At 41.8% G+C, this 21753-nt stretch overlaps 1 protein-coding gene and 1 long non-coding RNA gene across 13 annotated transcripts in view; both read left to right on the forward strand.

Moving 5' to 3' along the window:
* Positions 1-18001, forward strand: part of LOC135967497 (uncharacterized) — a 39188-nt gene extending 21187 nt beyond the window's left edge. For 3 of the 6 annotated variants that reach the window (XR_010581660.2, XR_012424935.1, XR_012424939.1), the window contains 4 exons: positions 2144-2312; positions 5671-5817; positions 8297-8490; positions 17042-18001. This is a non-coding gene — a long non-coding RNA (uncharacterized lncRNA). Of the gene's footprint in view, positions 1-2143; positions 2313-5670; positions 5818-8296; positions 8491-11115; positions 11542-17041 lie in introns of those variants that run through there. The other 3 variants (XR_012424937.1, XR_012424938.1, XR_012424936.1) reach the window with 2 other exon arrangements.
* A 1853-nt stretch (positions 18002-19854) lies between these two features.
* The window catches only part of ZNF782 (zinc finger protein 782), a 29630-nt gene continuing 27731 nt past the window's right edge, over positions 19855-21753 (forward strand). For 3 of the 7 annotated variants that reach the window (XM_074017960.1, XM_015436635.4, XM_074017962.1), the window contains exons 1-2: positions 19855-20310; positions 21334-21529. Coding sequence is in view for 1 of the 7 variants with exons in the window: in XM_015436635.4 (XP_015292121.3) it covers positions 21388-21529 (142 nt within the window). In the remaining 6 variants the exon portion in view is untranslated. The remainder of the gene's footprint in view (positions 20311-21333; positions 21530-21753) is intronic. The other 4 variants (XM_015436639.4, XM_065530852.2, XM_015436637.4 and 1 more) reach the window with 3 other exon arrangements.

Here is a 21753-nt window from a genome sequence, read left to right on the forward strand (position 1 = left end):
ACAACTCAGTTTATATACTATTAGCAAAGTGGTAATTTAGCAGCCATTTCAACAGCAACCAACCGTCACTAGTCTCTTCTTAGTCACAAGAAGCCTTGCTTCCGTTGTAAATACACAGTGTGGTAATTCTGAATGACTGTCTTCTAAAAAATTTTTGGGTACATTGTAGGCATATATACTTATAGGGTATATAAAGTATTTTGATACAGGCCTACAATGTGTCACTGTAGGGTAAATAAAGTATCCATCACACCTCAAGCATTTATCCTTTGTTTTACAAATAGTTCAATTATACTATTTTAGGTACTGTAAAATGTACGATTAAATAATTATTGACAGTAGTCACCCTGTTGTGCTATCAAATACTAGATCTTATTTATTCTTTCTAACTATGTGTGTGTGCCTATTAACCATTACTCCTTATCCCCCCATCGCCCATATTACCTTTACTAGCTTCTGCTAGCAATTCTTCTACTTTAGCTCCCACAAGTAAGTGAGGACATGTGAAGTTTGTCTTTCTTTCTTCGCTTATTTCCCTTAACATTTCCATCCATGTTGCTGCAAATAGCAGGATCTCATTCTCTTTTACGGTTGGATAGTAAGTGCTCCATTGTGTGTATGTACATTTTCTTTGGCTACTCATCTGTTGATGGACACTCGGGATGTTCCAAATCTTGGCTGTTGTGAACACTAGTGCAATATCCATGAGAATGTAAGTATCTCTTTGATAATGCTGATTTCCTTTCTCTTAGGTATATACCCAGCAGTGGGATTGCTGGATCATATGGTAGCTCTATTTTTAGTTTTGAGGACCTCCAAACTGTTCTCTACAGTGGTTGTACTAAATTACATTCCTACTAACAGTGTACGAGGGTTACCTTTTCTCCACATCCTCACCGGCATTTGCTATTGCCTGTCTTTTGAATAAAAGCCATTTTAAGTGGGGTGAGATGATCCCTCATTGTAATTTTGATTTGCATTTCTCTGACAATCAATAATGTTGATGTTGAGTATCTGTTCATATACCTATTTGTCATTTGTATGCCTTTTTTATTTTTGAAACAGGGTCTCACTTTATCACTTAGGTTGGAGTGCAGTGGCACAAGCACAGCTCACTGCAGCCTCAACCTCCTGGGATCAAGTAATGTTTGCACGTAATTCTCACAAACAGCTGAAACTACAGGCACGTGCCCCCATGCCTTCTTTTGAGAACTGTGTCTTCTTTTGAGAAGTGTATATTCAGATATTTTGCCCATTTTAAAAATCAGATGATTAGATTTTTTTCTATTGAGTTATTTAAGCTTCTTAACTATTCTGGTAATTAATCCCTTGTAGATAGTTTTCAAATATCTTCCCCCATTCTATGGGTTGTCTCTTCACTTTGCTGATTGTTTCTTTTGCTGTGCAGAAGTTTTTTAACTTGATGTGACCAAATTTGCCCATTTTTGCTTTGGTTGCCTGTGCTTATAAAATATTATTCAAGAAATATTTGCCCAGTCCAATATCCTGGAGAGTTTTCTCAATGTTTTATTTTAGTTTTATATTTGAGGTCTTTGATTTAAATATTTTTTTAAAAAAAATTTTTAAGAAATAGAGACAAAATCTCATTGCATTGCCCAGGCTGGTCTTGAACTTCTGGGCTCAAGCAATCCTCCTTTCTCAGCCTCCCAAAGTGCTTGGATTACAGGTGTGAGCCTCTGCACCCAGCTGAGATTTAAATATTTAATCCACTTTGATTTTATTTTTGCATAAGATGAGAAATAGAGGCCTAGTTTCATTTTTCTGCATATGGATATCCAGTTTTCCCAGCACCACTTATTGACAAGACTGTCATTTCCCCATTGTATGTTCTCAGCACCTTTGTTGAAAATGAGTTCACTGCAGATGTATGAATTGGTTTCTGGGTTTTCTATTCTGTTCCATTGGTCTATGTGTCTATTTTTAATGCCACTGCCATGCTGTTCTGGTTACTATAGCTGTAGAGTATAATTTGAAATAAGATAATGTGATTCCTCCAGTTTTGTTTGTTTTTAGCACATTGGCAGTCTTGGATCAGACCTGGAGGAATTGTCTGGATTAGCAGACAGAGACTCACTTCTTCCCTTCCTTTCCAGCAAATGAAGTTTCTCTCTCTTTGTGCTAGGCTGCCTGGAGTTAGGACAGGAGCAATACAAGCACCGCTGTGGCCACTGGGACAGCACTGGGTCAGACCTGAAGCCGGCACAGCACTGTGACTGCCCAAGACCCCCACTATAACAACAACCCAGCTGCCACCTGTTTCAGGCAAGGCCCCATGGCTCTCCAACTAGCAGGTAGTGAAGCCAGCCAGGCTTCTGTCCTTCCCTTCAGTGCAGTACATTCCCCTGGTCCCTAGATGCGTTCAAAGGTGCTGTCTGGAAGCCAGGGCTGGAGTCATAAACCTTAGAAATCTACCTGGTGTTCTGTTCTACCCTGGCTGAGCTAGCACTGAATCCACCCAGCAAATCACTGCCCACTGTCCCCTCCCCTTTCCCCAGGCAGGACAGTCTTTTCCCATGTACGACGTCATCACAGTCCTGTGTGGATTACCGCCAGCTCACCACTGATGTTCACTTAATGCCTGAGGGCTCTCAGTCAGCTTGTGGCGAATGCTGCCTGGCCTGGAACTCACTCTTCACAACAGTGGGCTCCCCTCTGGCCCAGGCTAAGTCCAGAGATGCCATCTAAGAGCCAAGGCCTGAATCAGGGACTCCAACAGCCCACGGGGTGCTCTTCTCCACTGTAGTTGAGCTGGTGTCTAAGCTCCAGAAAAATCCTCTTTAGTCTGCCTTTGGCTTTTCTCAAGCAGGGGAGTCTCTCCTCACAGCCACCACAGCTGGGAATGTGCTGGGTGACACCTGATGCCAGCACATCTGAGTCTCACTTGAGGCCCATGGCATGTACTACCTGATTACCTCTGCTGATTATTCAAGGCCCAAGGGCTCTTTCGTCAGATAGTGACGAATCCTGCCATTACTGAGTCCTTCCCTTCAAGGCAGCAGGTTCCCTTCTGGCCCAGAGTTTGTCTAGAGATGTTATCCCAAAGCTGGGACCTGAAATGGGGATCTCATGACTCTGACCAGTGCCCGCTCCTACTGTGAGCTAGTATCCAAGATGCAAGACAAAATCCTCTTTCCTCCTTCCTCTCCTCAAGCAGAAGGAGGAGGTCGCTGTCAGACCTGCAAGCTGCACTGTCTAGGATTGGAGGAGGGGCGGGCAAGCACTCCATAGCTGCCCCAGCTGCTGTCTCTCTAGGTCACATGCCCCCAAATACACTGGCTCCAAGCGCAGCACAGCACTAGGACTTGCCTAAGAGTTGCAGTCCTTGTGGCCTAGACAGCCTTTCAGGTTTATTAAGGACCAAGAGTACTTTATCCTGCAGTAGCCAGGCTTTCCACAACTTTATCAACTTTATCAAGTTCCAACCACTGGGATAAACAATTCCCTTCGGGCTAGCACTAGGCTAAATGTTTCCTCTGTAGGTGAGCATTGGATGAGTGCAGCCTTGCTTTGCTTTCTGCTACAACAAGGCGGCACCATGTTCAGGGCAAAGTCCCACAGCTGCTGTGCTCTCCCTCCACCAAACATGCAGACTCTCTCCTCGCCACAGGTCCTCTGCCGAGGCTATTCCTGTGACGAGCACAACTGGCAGAGATGTCTACTCAGCCATCAGGCTCCACTTCTGTGGCTACATACATTCTCAACGACAGTTTTACCTACAGGCAAATGTACAACAAACAAACAAACAAAACCTCGTGCCACTGCCTGTCATGATCTTGATCTTCATATAAGATGTTCCTTCATATTTTCCTAAGCGGCACCCACAAAGCCATTCTCACTGTCCAGTGGGCACTCTGAGAGCCTTTGCTAAAAATGCCTCCCTGGCTCACCCTGCCTGCCAGCTCCAAGGCCCTTCCCTTTACAGCAGTCCTGAGGCCAGACTGGAAGAAAGACCCCATGAAGCTCATGCTTCTGTGTCCAGTTGGTGATATCTGTGAGCAACCCCATGACTCAGCAAGATTTCCTGCACTCTCATAGGTAACTCAAGGACCCCAAAGGGCTGTCGTGGTCATATGAGTGCCCTAGGAAGCCCTTGAGTGAGGTGAGCATTGGGTGATGTCCAGCAATGCAATGTTTCTCAGACTGCCTGTGGAGAGCTTCTAACTCATCAGCCTGATCTCTAAACACAGGCAACACTCCTAGGGGAGGGGACAGGGGCACAAGGATCTGTGGTTATTCTGTATGTCAAGGTTTCTATAAAGCAGATCTCCAGATAAAGGCAGGGGGAACACCGGCAAGAGCAAATACACAATGTATGACTCAGGGTGAAGCTGTACATTTTTCACAGTCTGGAGGCCCTAGACCTGTCAGTGGCCAATTATTTCAAAGGCCAGACATGTGCTCCTTAAAGAGAGACCGGAACTTGCAGACAGCCCCTAGAAAGCCATAAAGATATTTACTGTACTATGATGTTCTGGTAGTATACTTGGAAGATAATTGCCAAAAATCACCAGAAAAATACTTTTCAATTTATGAGCAGATTATTATAAGAGCAATTTACCAAGACCTACCAACGAACGATGAAAAATATGAACTGTTATTCTAAAGCTGATAGAAAGATGTGGGTTTTATGTCCATTTCCATCATCTGCACAATGTAACCTTTAAAACTTTCTTAAAGTGTTAAGTTTAGGGGAGCAAAAGAAGTATTGAAAAATGATCAGAAAGTTCACAGAAACCTTACAAACTTACATGTCATCAGATGAAATGTTCTCAGAGAGCCTGCGGTTTTTCACACTCCCAGCAACCTCCTGGTCATCGCTCCACAGTAAGAGAAATGGCTGACAAGACGATCCTCTTCCAGTTGGCTGGACAAATGTCGGTATCAGCATAACTTACAAGTCTTTCTATGTAAATCTGCAAAATAGAGCACTGGCCTTTGATTCAGCTTAGTTTGAGTGCTGTAGTAAGAACTCTCAGGAATGACAAGTTTCTTCTGGTTTTGACCAGAAAGTACCTGCCTTTTATTCTTATGTTCTCCAGAGACTTTGCTTGATCAGGCAGAGCAAGAAGCCGAATCACAATCATAGGTCAGATACTTCTGCTACCTACTCTGCCCATAGAAATGTACAGGCCAATTTTGGTCACAAGAATGACGGTACCTCTCAGCCAAGGACATCATGAAAAGAGGCAGTGTTGTCACCCTCACGCTCATTAAGGGGAGCACACACACGGGCCCAGTGTGAATTAAAGTCATTCAGTAAATCCTCAAGTACCTACCACATGTAATGTCTCAGCCTAGTGGGTAGGCAGATGGGAACTTTACAAGTACGTCAAGCTTGAATATGTTCAACCCATGTGATAGTGAGCAAATGTTGATCTTTTCACAAAAACCCTTCTATATAGGGCACGAGCTTAAAAAACTGCTGGTCAAGAGAGCCTCCCAGTGGCTGCTGTGCAGAGCAGCACGGCAGGCACAGGTCTCTGGGGCTGTAAAACATTCCCCATAGTCAGTTGCTGGCTTGATAAGGAACACATATATATAAAGAATGGTCCTTCTCACAGCCCCTATTTCTCACATCTTCATGATCACATCATAAACATTGCTCTGTCTTACATCATCTGCAACTGACACAATTCTGTTGGTTTTAAGGTGGACACAGCTGCCAGTCTCTGTACCCTGGGATTCCTCTAAACCTGCCAAGCAGTTTGTGAGACAATCTCATGAATTACTTTACATCTATCAAACATCTATCCTACAAAGAACTGAGCAAAATGAACGGCTGAGTAAAGATTAAAGGTGAGCTGCGAGGTGTTGTTACCTCAGAGGGTGCTCTGCAGAAGCGTATATCCATGAGCTACTTGAACTCTTTAAGTCAAAATGAAAGGAAAAAAGCTTATTTTAAGCAAGTTCATTTCTTGTCTGGTGGTTATCAGATGGGAGAACATTGCCAGATCTAAGCTACCAAACTCAAATATGTTTTCAAAAACAAATGGTGATTGAACATCACATTTTACAGAGATTCTGCTCCCTTTCTCCCAAACTCTGTGCTCTCAAGTATTATTTTTTTGTTTTGCTTTGTTTCATTGTTGTTGTTGTTGTTGTTTTGAGATGCTGTTTCACTCTTGTTGCCCAGGCTGGAGTGCAATGGCCCGATCTCAGCTCACCGCAACCTCCGCCTAGCAGGTTCAAGCGATTCTCCTGCCTCAGCCTCCCGAGTAGCTGGGATTACAGGCATGTGCCACTACACCCGGCTAATTTTGTATTTTTAGTAGAGATGGGGTTTCTCCATGTTGGTCAGGCTGGTCTCGAACTCCCAACCTCAGGTGATCTGCCTGCCTTGGCCTCCCAAAGTGCTGGGATTACAGGCGTGAGCCACCACATCTGGCTCAAGTATTTCAAGAATGAACCTCCCTTTCTGGGATCAATGGTACAGGAATCAGAGAGCACTGGAACAACATTAGCAAGCCCTCTGCTTCCCGTCCCCTTTCCTGCTAAGCTGCTGACCTGCTGACACTCATCCATGCCATGTGCTCTTCTGAGTCAGTTTGAGACAGAATTCTTTATTCCCACTGATGCCAACTCTTCCCTCAGTGCAGTTGATCCCGTCTCACTTTTGCAGAACACTGTTCCCACAATCACCCCTTTCTGAAGATTTTCTTCCCGTGTCTACCAGAGATTCCCCCAAATTGTGTTTCCTTTGTTCCCATCCCACTCCCCACTACGCTCTAAGTGTGTCCTCTCACTGGTGTCACAGCACCATGCCCTCATGCCAGCTCCTCAGCTTCCATCTCTCCTTCACCTCCACTGCCTGCCCTGCTGACATGACTCTCAAGGCTCCTCCTGCCAAGGCCTCTGGTGCCATCATGCTGACAAACTGGAGCTCTTCATACATTGGCATTTGCCTCGGTGCTGGGGCCAACTACCTGCATTTCAGTTACCCTGCTCCTATCTGTGTGCAATGCCTGTTATGTCTACCTTCATTGATGGTCGGCCTGGTCTGATCATGAGCCATAATCTGTCACTGCTCACCTGTATTACCCTAGCTGCTGCTTAACCCTCTTCTCTGCCTCTACTCTGCCTCTCCACTATGGCCTGTAGTCCCCAAAGCAGTCAGCATAACCTCTTCATTTAAAGCATGGCACTCCCCTGCTCGAGATCTACCATGAATTTCCCATCAAACTGAGTTTGAGTAAAACCTTAATTTATTCCTGTGGCCTGCAAGCCAAAGGGCCCTATGAGCTATGGCACCACCTGTGGGGCCTCATCTCTGCTGTTCCCCTCATTCTTTACTCTGACCGTGCTGGTCACCTTGCTGTTGTTTCCTCAAACACACGTGAAACGCATTTCTGTCTTGGCAGTCACCTTTTTGCCTGTAAAGACAGCACTGTTTCCCGTCCTTGCTTCAGTCAGGTCACTGTTCAAATGTCAGCTCTCCAGAGAGGCTCTTCCTTATCATTCCACCTAAAATAGCCCCCAATCACTGTGTGTCCCTTTATCCCGCTCTTTGATACTACCTGAAAAAATAGTTAAGTTCGTTCTTACTAGAACATAAGCTCATAAAAGCAAGAACTGTGATCCACGTGTCCTCTCCTCTACCCCGGCACTTGGAAGAGAGTCAGTATCCAGTGAGTGTTCATGAAATAAGTCACTTCTTAGCCGCATTTACCTCTGTGACCACAGCCTCTCCTATCTTGAACTCTTCTCCTTTTATCATCCTCTCCTGCTTTTCTTCCTCCTGCTCTCATAGCCACTCCTCTGGCAGCTTGTCCCTTCAATGACCACAGTCCTTACAGGCCCATTTTCGGTTCACTTTATCTTTTTCTGAGATAGGGTCTCACTCTGTTGCCCAGGCTGGAGTGCGATGACATGAATACAGCTCACTGTAGCCTCCACCTCCTGGGCTCAAGTGATCTTCCTGCCTCAGCCTACAATGTACCTGAGGCCACAGGCATGTGCCACTATGCTCAGCTAATTTCTTGATTTCTTTTCTTTTTTTTTTTTTTTAGTAGAAATGGGGTCTCATTTTATTGCCCAGGCTGGTCTTGAACTCCTACACTCTAGTAATCCTCTCACCTTGGGCTCCCAAAGTGCTAGGTTTACAAGTATGAGACACTGTACCTAGCCTTATTTTATATTTTCTTAAGATACCGGGTCTCATCATATGGCCCAGGCTGAACTCAAACTTCTGGGCTCAAGTAATTCCTCCATCTCAGCCTCCCAGGTAGCTAGGACTAAAGGCATGTCCATGTTCAAAACTCTCCCTTTTCCAATCCAGCTTTCCCTCCAGCATCATCTATCTCTCTGCATCTGGAAGCACCACTCCTGCTTCCCTCCAGCATGTGCTTAGCGTTCCAAATGACTTGCAGCTGTTGGAAAATGGCCTGTATCTGGTCCAGTGCCCATTGAGGGCTTTGATTCTAGTGCACAGCTGGAGCCTTCTCCCCTCAACTCTAACTGGATGCTAAAGAAGTAAGTAAACCAAATCTCTTTTCACTCTTCTAACCATACATTGAAACACAAGAACGTTTTATAAAGCAGTAGTGGTGGGCAATAAAGTCTTTAGAACTTTAATAAATGTGAATGTGATTCGGATTTCCTAGCTTTCTTTCTCCTTAGATTTCTGTAGCATATTCTCATGAAGTATTTATTTATTTCTAGTAGTTTGAATTAAAAGCTCATCTGCCTTTTTATTGTAAAAGAAGCCAGTCTTTGATGAGCTTTAAGCTTCGTAAAACTAATGCATCATGCCTATTTGATAAACCAGTGGTTCTCCAAATGTGCTCTGTGGACCTCTGGGATCCCCAAGACCTTTTTCCAAAAGCCTAAGATGTCAAAACTGTTCTGATAATAATATTAATTCACCCTGAAAAACCTAATAGAAAACTTTTTTTAAATTGTGAAAGTAATACAAAGACATTGCCTGCTTTTTCACTGATACTGCCATGACTGTATAAAAGCAAAAGTGTGTAAAACTGCTGGTTTCTCAGCATAAATCAAGGCAGTGGTACCAAACTACACTAGTAGTCATTCTATTCTGTACTGTCCCTTACAGCTAAAAAAAAAAAAAAAAAAAAAAAAAGATAGCCGAATTTCTTTTTTTTCTTTCTTTTTTTTAAAATATGGAACGCTTCATGAATTTGCGTGTCATCCTTGCGCAGCTGAATTTCTTAAGAATGTCTTTGATGAAGCAGTAAAAATTAATGGTGTTATTAAATCTTAACATTTCTTTTTAATTTTCTAAACAAGTGGAAAGTTAACAAGAAGCACTTCTGCTTACTACAGTACGGTTGCATTTAAAAAAAGAATTTGATTTAATTGTGAACTGAATAATCACTTTTTTCATGGAACATCATTTTTATTTAAAAGTACAACTGGGCCAGCACAGTGGCTCATGCCTGTAAAATTCCAGCACTTTGGGAGGCTAAGGCAGGCAGATTGCTTGAGCTCAGGAGTTCGAGACCAGCCTGGGCAACATGATGAAACCCTGTCTCTACCAAAAATAAAAAAAAAAAACTAGCCAGGCATGGTGCCACACGTCTGTGGTCCCAGTTACTCGGGAGGCTGAGGCAAGAGGATTGCTTGAGCCCAGGAGACAGAGGTTGCAGTGACCTGAGATCATGCCAATGCACTCTAGCCAAGGGAGAGAGTGAGACTTGGTCTAAAAAAAAAGTACAACTATCATTCTCAAAAACAAAATGAGGCTGTCACTTCAAGGAAAATAAGTCTTTGTTCCCAATGATAAAATTTAAGCTTTCATGAGGACTTTGAAAAACTTGTTCCTTCAACCGTATGCACGACAGCTTCTCAATACTTAGACTTTTTAAAATAAGATTGGTGGTTATATTAACAAAAGTGAGTTTTTGACACAATAAAACATAAACCAATATTTTCCAAATAAGTTATGCATACTATTATAAAAGCAAGTATGGAAGGAAAGATTCACTTATTGTGCAAGAAAGATCAGTGAACATTGATGGAATACATTTATTAATATGTAAAATGCCACTCTAAGAAACTAGCACTTGTAAAGTTTTGATTTAATATTAAAGAATACCCACAACTGTCTGAAACGATTAAAAATACACCTTTTATCAACTACATATTTGCACAAGGCCAAATCATCTTATTGTTTCTTTGAAACAAATTGCCAAGAAAGAGAATTCAGCTGTCTTCTATTAAGCTCAACGTTAGAGATTTTCAATAATATAAATACATGACACACTTTTTACTCAACTTTTAAAGAAAAGTAATTTTACCTTTAAAAATTATGTTAGCAATATCATTCCGAAGGAATATTTTCTGTTGTCACAACCTGGGTTATGGGTTACTGCTGACATCTAGTTGGTAAAGGCCATCAGTGCTGTTAAACTTTTTGCAATGAAAAGGACAGTCGTCACAACAAAGCGTTATCTAGCTCATAATATCAATAGTGGTAAGCTTATGAAATCTAAACCAAAAATAGATTTTGGAAAAAAGTCAATTTTATATTTCTCACACAATAAATATCAATATAATCAATATAAACACATACTCTTTGGGTTTCCCAATAATTTAAAAATTAAAAGTCTTAAGGACCACAGAAAACACAAATAATTTGCTTCAATATGTTAGTAGGCACAATACAGTTGATGATGTCTATAGCTGTGACCTAACACTGAGCTTGATATCATGCAAAGTAATTAGCTGGAATAACAAGACAGGTTTTTTAAAAAGGTCACCTGTATCTGATGTAATAGTGTATTGCTATGGTGACACTGTGGAAAGAAAAAGTATTCATAACAATAGATGTTATCATTTGTTAGGCCTGAAGACATTTTTTTAAGTGGCGAGTTTTTTAGAACTCTCCTAGTGGCCCTGAAATTAAAATCTTCTAGTTCAGAACAGTATCATGAGGGCACTTTCCTGTTTTAGGTTTTTGGCTTTAGTAAAAATATGAGAACCAAAATGCTAGGCAATATGCTGTTAGAAGACGTGTTTTTGTTGATGATTATAATATATAAACAGTAATATATTTCCCTGTTATATGTTCTTCTGCCTACAAAACCTTTCATGCCATGCAGTTTATTTTGTTTATTTATTTATTTTTTGAGACAGAATCACTCTGTTGACCAGGCTGGAGTGCAGTGGCACAATCGCAACTCACCGCAACCTCTGTCTCCCAGGTTCAAGCAATTCTCATGCCTCGGCCTCCCAAGTAGCTGGGACTGCAGACTTGCACCATCACACCCAGTTAATTTTTGTATTTTCAGTAGAGACAAGGTTTCGCCATGACAGCCAGGTTGGTCTCAAACTCCTGGCCTCAAGTGATCGAACTGCCTCAGTCTCCCAAAGTGCTGGGATTATAGGCATGACCCACCATGCCCACTCATGTAATTTATATCTATGTGTACATATGCTTAAATTTAAGCCATACGGTAATGTTTTCTAAGATGTTAGGCCCTGCATTTTAGTTTTTCACTATCTCCTAAACACCATTTTTTATTATTTCCCTAAAAATACATAATAAAAGTACCTTATAACAAATCGAAGTATTTGAAATCACTTTTGCATAATAATTAGTAAATGTATTTGTAGGAGTTCGGTCAGGGTGATGGGAGAAATTATAAGAGAAAATTATAGGAAAAATGCAAACCTTCTTGGAAGGCCAGAAGTTTTTGCAAAAGCTTTAGGAAAGGGTTATGGCTGAAGGCAGCCTGATCCTCTTACCTTGAGTTAACAGTAAAAAGCAAATAACAAGGGAAGGTAGAGGAGTTTATCTAAATAGCTTGTTTTCTCATGTTGTCCTAAGACTGACCTTTGATTATTTGCATGCAGGACTGCTCTCTCCTGGGAGGGTGACCATGCTAATTATCACAAGTGTGTTGACTCAAAGCCTTTGTCATTAAATCTGTGCTGAATAAATGCCAGTAGTGCCAGCTTGTCAGGGCCATGGCTGCTGACTCTTTACAGCACCCTCCTCAGTGTCTGTGAGTGGCCCAGTCTCCTAGCCCGCTCGTTCAGTGGATACCTGTGTCTGAGTGCATTCCTTCATCCATCATTCAGCCAGGGTCTGCGGGTCAGAACTGGCATGTATTAGTAAACATAAGTTCACATGAGATCAATGATAGGTACAGTGATCCTACAATAAGCAGTGCTAACAAAGCAGTATAACACTACACAGTGTAATATTAATGGCAGGTACTTTCAATTAGTTGAAGTGAAATATTTCTGAACAGATACAACTCTTCAGATATGTTACTGTATCCCTAAGTTATCCACAGATGCTTTGTATCAGAAAACAAGAGGTTCTCTTACATAAGTTATGTGCTTCCATTTGCCCTCGGCATCTAGAATGAGGCTCAAAATAATTGAGGGAAGACAAATCTGAATTTCAATAGTAGGTCTATACAATATTAGCGCTTTTTAAAAAGCCTGTAACATTTAAGATGGATATGTCTATAGTACTTCAAGTACTTTTCATCTCTGAAATAACTTTAAAAACAAAGAATTTGATGTTACATAGTGAAAAGGACCCATGACCTTACATGACATTTAATCCACAAATCCACACTCATTTTACAGATAATGGTAACAACCTTAAAACTGACTTACCCAAGGTCCCACCAAATAGGAGCAGTTTGTCATCCTAAACTCAAATTAGGCGGTGGCTCTCAAACATTGCTGCACATTAAAATCACCTGAGGAGCTTTAGTCACTGCCTCACTTTCAACATGAGACATTTTGATTTCATTAGCACTGGGTATGACCTTGGGCACAGGGTTGGTGTTAAAAGCTTCCCAGGTGATTTCAATGTACAGCAAAGTTTGGGAATGATTGAGTTGGGATTAAAATCAGAATCTTCTGGGACGCTTTCCTCCATATAAAGATGCCTCACCAGGTGGATTGCCTGAGCTCAGGAGTTCAAGACCAGCCTGGGCAATACGGTGAAACCCCATCGCTAGTTAGCCTGGCAAGGCAGTGTGCACCTGTAGTCCCAGCTACTCAGGACACTGAGGCAGGAGAATTGCTAGAACCCAGGAGGCGGAGATTGCAGTGAGCCAAGATCGCGCCACTGCACTCCAGCCTGGACGACAGAGGGAGACTCCGTCTCTAAAAATAAAAATAAATAATAATAATAATAATAATAAAGATGCCTCACATCCATCCCTCTTTTCCTAAAAGGCTTCTCAGTGCCTAGAGATAGAGGGAAGGTGGAGGTGGAAACATACATGGGTTTGCAGACATATATTTGGAAAAAACCTGGCATAACTTATCCCAGTGAGTTCCACCTGTCCCACTGACAACAATGCACTACTAACCCGTGATAAACATTTTTCTGAATCTTTTCTTGAAGGCATTTTGCCCTATTAATTTGCTTGATAAACCTTCATTTCATCAATAGTCAATATACCAAATGATCACTTCTCAAATTTGCTGATGGCAAATTAAAACTTACTTTACTTCCAAAAGTGGACTTCTAAAAATTAGAATAATGAAGATAAAAGCATGAAATTTATTTGTTTGAGCAAGATTAATCCTTAAAACTACTTTTGAATTATATACTAACATATCAAAATATTTTGAATTCAAAAGAAGCCAGGGACTCTAGCCAAAGTAGAGTGATTTTTTTTTTCGCAAGAATTTATAGACCTGGCTGAAGACAGACATTTAGTGATTACTCAATAGGTCCCAAAGCCCTGCACTTGAGACAGAGTTTGAGTCCACTTTTTGCTGAAACACAATTTTATCGCAACTATCATTAAAAGTGAGAGAGGAAAGTGACATTATGAGTGTAAACTTGTCATTTTTTAATTAAAGTAAAAGTTACTGACAATTGAATTAGCTAAAACCGAGTGCATTAGGAACAAAATTGTTTATAAGCTAGTTATGTTCATAGAATGAAAAGTAAAATTAAAGACATTAATATTCTAAATTACCACTTTCCAAACTGTGTTATAAAAATCAACACTCACAATCCAAGGAGATGATAATGATACAGTCTGGACAACCCCAATGGAGCTGGTGTTATTGTTGGTTGTTGTTCCTTTTAAAATAAACTTCATCTTAGGGTGCTCTAAAAGTGCACCTTTGATTGTGGCCCATGAGGTGCTCATGCACAATAAGAGAAATTCAAATGCAGGTACACAATGGTGCCACCTAAGAGAAAAAGCTGTTCCTTCTTCAAAGATTAGTATCCAAAGTAGTACACATTGATTTAGGCCTGTAATTCATTTAAAAACTAATTTTTCACAAAAAAAATTCCACAAAGGGAACCTAGCCTTCTCATTGTGTTCAACACTGTCTAAGGCAAATGGTATCAAATAAATAGCTACACTTTTTCTGGGATGGCTTATTTGCTAACCGATTTTTCCTTCTACCATGACATCTAAGATTAAAAGAGAAATTGATACTTAATGTTTAGAATCTAGATATCAATATATAGTTGATTCCAATTTTTTAAACTGATGGCTGAAAAGGACAACCAAATGGCTGAAATCATTTTAGAATAAGGGGTCTGTCCCTTGACATTATAGTTGAACTCACGATTTTACTGTCATTGTTTAAGATGAGGCTGGCTGGCTGTGCTGTCATCAAGGAATATTGTCAAGCATGAACTATATTTTTCAAAAAATGCTCAGTAGATACCTGAAGGGAAAGGGAAGTATAAGTTAAACTTATCAACGTGTATTTTTTTTCTTGGTTAAAATGTCAGATGACAAAGCACTAACATATTTCTTACACTCCGTGAACTGCCTGAGTGTGGTATCATGTACACTCTACAGAAAACCCATTGGAGGCTCTTAACTTCCACAGATGATGTTTGAGAAAGGGTTATTATAAAATGCTACCCTTAATGTGGTACCTGTCATCAAACCTAGCAAGGATTTTATGAATTCCCTTTATAAATAATGAGAAAAGTTTAAAATTAGATTTCATTGTTTCTTAAGTAATACAAATCAGCTGAGAATTTCTATTTCTATTGATTTACTGCAATGAAATGTAATATTGTAAAATAACATTGGCACAAGAGCATTTTATTGCAATGAATATAAGACTAGTGCATTTACCAAGTTACCAATCCTAAGTGTATCATTTCAGGAGATATAGTGACAAAACAAGTGTTTTAGATTCAGAGACACTGTGTGCCAGGGCTGCTAGATCACCAAAAAGGGAGGAAGCCATCAGTTTCTCTAGTCCAGTTTTCTTACTATGGAGGATAAAAAGAGTATCACTTTAGTATTCTCTCACACACCCTAAAAACAGATGACAAAGACAACTTAAAAAATGTAACTTTCACTTCATGTTTACATAAGACTCCCATGACATTACTCAAGTGAGACTCTCAGAGAATACTTTCCATTCATTTCAAACGTTGATTAATTTCATCCTGTGAATCATTTGACCTGCACCTAGGCATTTTCCTGCTACACTCCTGCTTTCTGCCTAGAATACTTCTTTTCTCTTTCCTTGTTTCAGCAAGCTTGACTCCGTCTACCCTCTTGAATCTCTTTGCCACGAGCCACACCAAAAAAATGGTTTTTGTACACTATTTGGTCAAATTCACCACCTGTTACATGATACTAATTCTTGCAGAGTATTCCCCTCTTAAGAAAGTATGCCTCTCCACGGAAGGGAGGACCCTTACTCTTCCTACCTCCAGCTGCTGAGCATAGAATTTTGGATAAATCAAAAAGTTCAACAAGTGTTTGACAAATTAATTCAGTTATAATTTGGAAGATAAGTCTTACTACATTTAATTACAGCAAAAACACTACTAACAGTTTACTGTTTATAGGTATTATTTAAGGTAGTCACAAAATAGGAACAAATACTCTAACTTCATTCAGTCAGTGTAGATAACAGAGTATGAAATTTTCCAATCTTTAACAAGAAATGGAAGGAGTTACTTAGCAGTCTTAAAGTTTAATAACAAAAACTAGAAAATAATCATACCTACTAATCTAGTAAGTCAAAACCAATGCCTTACCATCAAAGGTCCAGTACCTGTTGGACACCAATGCCCACCCACTGACTTCTTCCACTGTACCTGCTGCCTCTCATTTTAACCCATTAAAAATACTAAAGTTGTTTTCCTTGTAGAGGTCTTTCACCTCCTTGGTTAGGTGTATTCCTAAGTGTTGTGTTTTATTTTATTTTTTTGGCAGCTATTGCAAAAGGGCTTAAGTTCTTGGTTTGATTCTCAGCTTGATCGCTGTTGGTGTATAGCTAAGCTATTGATTTGTGTACATTAATTTTGTATCCTGAAACTTTGCTGAATTCATTTATCAGTTCTAGGAGCTTTTTGGAGGAGTCTGTAGTGTTTTCTAGGTATACGATCATATCATCAGGAAACAGCAACAATTTGACTTCTTCTTTACTGATCTGGATGTCCTTTTTTGTTGTTTTTTGGGTTTTTTTTGTTGTTGTTGTTTTTGTTTGTTTGTTTGTTTTTTGAGACAGAGTCTTGCTCTGTCGCCCAGGCTGGAATGCGATGGCGCGATCTCGGCTCACTGCAAGCTCCACCTCCCAGGTTCACGCCATTCTCCTGCCTCAGCCTCCCGAGTAGCTGGGACTACAGGCGCCCACAACCATGCCCGGCTAATTTTTTGAATTTTTGGTAGAGACAGGTTTTCACCGTGTTAGCCAAGATGGTCTCGATCTCCTGACCTTGTGATCGTCCTGCCTTGGCCTCCCAAAGTGCTGGGATTCCAGGCGTGAGCCACCGCGCCTGGCCTGGATGTCCTTTATTTCTTTCTCTTATCTTACTGCTCTGGCTAGGACCTCCAGTACTATGTCGCATAGAAGTGGTGAGAGTGGGCGTGCTTGTCTTATCCCCATACTCAGGGGGAAGCTTTCAACTTTTCCCCAATTCAGTATTATGTTGGCTGTGGGTCTGCCATAGATGGCTTTTATTACATTGAGGTATGTCCCTTGTATGCAGATTTTGCTGAGGGTTCTAATCATAAAAGGATGTCAGATTTTGTCAAATGCTTTTCCTGTGTCTATTGAGACGATCACGTGATTTTTGTTTTTAATTCAGTTTATGTGGTGTATCACATTTATTGACTTGCATATGTTAAAACATCCCTGAAACCCTGGTATGAAACTCACTTGAACATGATGGATTGTCTTTTTGATATGCTGCTGGAAACCACAAAACATTCCTGAAAGGAATCATAGATGACACAAATAAATGGAAACACCCCATGCTCATGGATGCATAGAATCAATATTGTGAAAATGACCTACTGCCAAAAGCAATCTAAAGATTCAGCACAATTCCCATCAAAATACCATCATCATTCTTCACAGAACTAGAAAAAACAATTCTAAAATTCACATGGAACCAAATAATAGCCCACATAGCCAAAGCAAGACTAAGTAAAAAGAACAAATCTAGAGGTATCGCATTATCTGATTTCAAACTATACTATAAGGCCACAGTCACCAAAACAGCATGATACTGGTATAAAAATAGGCACATAGGCCAATGGAACAGAATGGAGAACCAAGAAATAAACCCAAATACTTACAACCAATTGATCTTCAACAAAGCAAAGAAAAACATAAAGTGGAGAAAGGACACCCTTTTCAACAAACGGTGCTGGGATAATTGGCTAGCCACATGTAGGAGAATGAAACTGGATCCTCATCTCTCACCTTATGCAAAAATTGACTCAAGATGGATTAAGGACTTAATTCTAAGGCCTGAAACTATAAAAATTCTAGAAGATAACATCGGAAAAACCCTTCTAGACATTGGCTTAGGCAAGGATTTCATGACCAAGAATCCAAAAGCAAATGCAATAAAAACAAAAAATAAATAACTGGAACTTAAACTAAATAGCTTTTGTACAGCAAACGGAACAGTCAACAAAGTAAACAGACAACCCACAGAGAGTAGGAGAAAATCTTCACAATCTATATATCTGACAGAGGACTAATATCCAGAATCTACTACGAACTCAAGCAAATCAATCCCATCAAAGAAAAAAACAAACAATCCCATCAAAAAGTGGGCTAAGGACATGAATAGACAATTCTCAAAAAAGATACACAAATGGCCAAGAAACATATGAAAACATGCTCAACATCACTAATGACCAGGGAAACGCAAATCAAAACCACCTTACTCCTACAAGAATGGCCATAATCAAGAAATCAAAAAATAGTAGATGTTGGCATGGCTGCAGTGAACAGGGAAAACTTCTACACTGCTGGTGGGAATGTAAACTAGTACAACCACAATGGAAAACAGTGTGGAGATTCTTTAAAGAACTAAAAGTAGAACTACCATTTGATCCAGCAATCCCACTACTGGGTATCTACCCAGAGGAAAAGAAGTCATTATATGAAAAAGATACTTGCACATGCATGTTTATAGCAGCACATTTTGCAACTGTAAAAACGTGGAACCAACCCAAATACCCATCAGTTAACAAGTGGATAAAGAAACTGTGGTATATATGATCGTATACTACTTAGCCATAAAAAGGAATGAATTAATGGCATTTGCAGCCACCTGGATGAGACTAGAGACTATTATCCTAAGTGAAGTAACTAAGGAGTGGAAAACCAAACATCATATGCTCTCACTCGTAAGTGGGAGCTAAGCTATGAGGATGCAGAGGCATAAGAATAACACAATGGACTTTGGGGACTTGGGGGGAATGGTGGGGGGGGGGCGCAAGGGATAAAAGACTACAAATAGGGTGCAGTGTATAGTGCTTAGATGATGGGTGCACCAAAATCTCACAAATCACCACTAAAGAACTTACTCATGTGACCAAACACCATCTGTTCCCCAATAACCAATGGAGATTTTTTTTAAAAAATCAGCAAAAAGCAAGAAAACTCGTTATGAGCATGGAAACCTAAGATAACATTAAATTTAAATATTTTGAAACAATAAGAGAATTCGGCAAGAAGCAATGTTAAGGGATAAAAACCAAAAGCTTTTCTCTAACACCTGCAGCAATGGGCTCGACCCGCCTTAGAATCCTCACGCCTGGGGGCGCCAGGACAGGGCTCACAGGTCAATGGGTCCGGTGGGCTGTGAAGAGACAAGGTGGAGGTTCCAGGTTGAAAATGTATAAAATTGTAAAGTAAATTAAAAGTTATATCATTTCAATGCTAAATACTTCGGTAGTGATTCCTTTTTTTAAAAAATCAATTTTTCTGCAAAATTCTTAATCTTTTTTCACAGTTCACAAAAGTAATGGTACTTTTTTTCAATATTTTCAATTCCCAATCCGTATTCAGCTTCCCAATTGTCTCCGAAAGCCTTATGCAAAAAAAAAATGCTGGTTCAACCGGGAACCAACGGAGAGCTACTCTTTATATTTGTCAGTAGCGTTCAAGTTTTAACCTTTAACTTCTCCCTGTTCTTAGAGAGCCTGAGAAGAGACTCTTCATAAAAACTCCACCCCGGCCGGGCGCGGTGGCTCAAGCCTGTAATCCCAGCACTTTGGGAGGCCGAGATGGGCGGATCACGAGGTCAGGAGATCGAGACCATCCTGGCTAACACGGTGAAACCCCGTCTCTACTAAGAAATACAAAAAATAGCCGGGCGAGGTGGCAGCGCCTGTAGTCCCAGCTACTCGGGAGGCTGAGGCCGGAGAATGGCGTGAACCCGGGAGGCGGAGCTTGCAGTGAGCTGAGATCTGGCCACTGCACTCCAGCCTGGGCTACAGAGCGAGACTCCGTCTCAAAAAAAAAAAAAAAAAAAAAAAAATCCACCCCGCCAGTTCTGAATCGCCGAAACGTGAGGAGTCTCGTCGAAAACGGACGCAAGAGCTTATGGGAAATGTAGTCCTGAACGAGTCTGGTTCGCCGCGCAGCACTCTGGGATGGGGTTACTGGGCTCCTTCTGCGCCTGTGCAGCTGAAGCCCCGCTGCCTCATTTGAGTTCTCGGGACTCCCGGGAAGCGATTTGGGGAGCTCTGGGGTCGGCTCGCAAAGTAGAGGGGGCGGAGCTGGGGCGGCAGGGCAGCGTTTGTGCCGGGAGTGGGAGAGGAAGCGGGAAGTTCGTGGGATCCCCGCCCCCAGTGTCAGTGGATGCGACCGGGCGGGCCCTCGACCTTCCCGGCCGGTGGAGAGGGACCCCGGCCACTGGCTCCCGGGGCGGCTGGGGCTGAGCGCGGGTCGCGAGCAGGTGCTGGGTGCGGGCCGCGGTGTGCGGGACGGGAGCGTGTTGCGAGCGGCGGCGGGAGGGGAAAGCGCATTTGTAACGCGGGCGACAACGTGCCCGAAATTCCCGGACGGTGGGTCTGCATCGAGACCCCGAGCTCTGGAGCTGGAAAAACCCGGGTAAGTTCAGCTCTGTCAACTGCAAGCCTAGGCGAATGCAGGGACCTGGATGAGAGTCAGGTTTCTCATCTGAAAGTGAGGGTATTAATAATGACTGCTTCATGGCGTTGTTTTAAAACTTTATGTCACCACCTGTAAAGCAAACAGCCGACTGTAGGCTGCTAAGCCATGAGCGACTGCTGCTGTTATATTTAGAAGACACTTTGTTCTGTTCATTGGCTGCCTTATGTAAACCTCACAACCACATCTGCATTAAATATAACAACTGAGGCTCAGGTCACAAGCTAGCAGTGAGGGAGCTGGGGTTCAAGGGCACGTGTGATTTATTTCCCGTTTCAGGCGCTAATATCACACCTGCCTATAACCAGCATTGCAGCCTTCACAGCACTTAGCAGAATGGCATGTCCCCAAATACTCAGGGAGTGGATGTAGTTGGAATCTTACCATGTGTCAAATGTCGTCTGGATTTCTGGTGTGTCTTCAGATCTCTTGGGTCAGACAGGTTCTTGGCCCCTTCTGCATCGTCAGGGTGTCTCTGTTTTAAGTCTGATATGATGAATTCTAAGAGTCAGATTTTTGGCACTAACATGGTTTCTCAGGTCAGGTCGCAGGCTCCTTGAACGGAGCAGCCCTTGCGACTTGGGAAGCAGGGGCCTCTGTGAACAGTTTTACCTGGAAGAGAACCCCTCTCAGACCTAGACCTCCCTCCCGAGCTTCAGAGCAGAGGCAGAAGAGGCCACAGAGGAGCAGATCCTGGATGTGTATGGTCAGAAGCAGTTCTTGATCCTACTTCCCAGATAGAGCCAGACTTGTTGGTGAAGCCTCCAGAAGCCACCACAGAATGGGTGACAGTGGGTGGTTTGGGCCAGCTTTGAGAAGAGCAGAATGAGCTGGGTGGGGGCCAGGGACAGGCTGCTCAGGAAAGGCCACATCATTGCAGAAGTCTGGGGGTAGGGGTAACCAAAGAGTCTGTCCCCAGATCCCAAAGTAGCCGCCAGTCCCTTTGTTCTCCACTCTTTACAGATGCCATACTGCTGTTAACACATGTGACACTGGAGAATCCCAGCATGATGATACATGAAGGGTTTTCTGTGGTTATCTACTTCTGATTCTTTTGAAAGCTTTAAAGACATTGGGCATGAAAGGTTCAGTGAGTTTCCAGGGACCCCTCGTTTGTGGCAGGGCCAGGAGGAAAACAGTTCCGTTCATTCTTTCACAGGTGAGTCACCAAAAACATCTTATCCAAAGGGCCTTTTGAGAAATACATCCCAGTTAAAACATCTACAACTCTTTGCCTTAAAGTATCTCATCTCTTTTACAAGACTTTCTGTGGATTGTCTATACCAAGGGTAAACAGTATTACTAAGAAAAATAATTAAATGATGCCCACTGAATATTTTTCTGTTAATTTAGTGTTTCAGAGACAGATTCTTATCCTGTTGT

Source organism: Macaca fascicularis, chromosome 15, assembly GCF_037993035.2.
Source record: "Macaca fascicularis isolate 582-1 chromosome 15, T2T-MFA8v1.1".
NCBI lineage: Eukaryota > Metazoa > Chordata > Mammalia > Primates > Cercopithecidae > Macaca > Macaca fascicularis.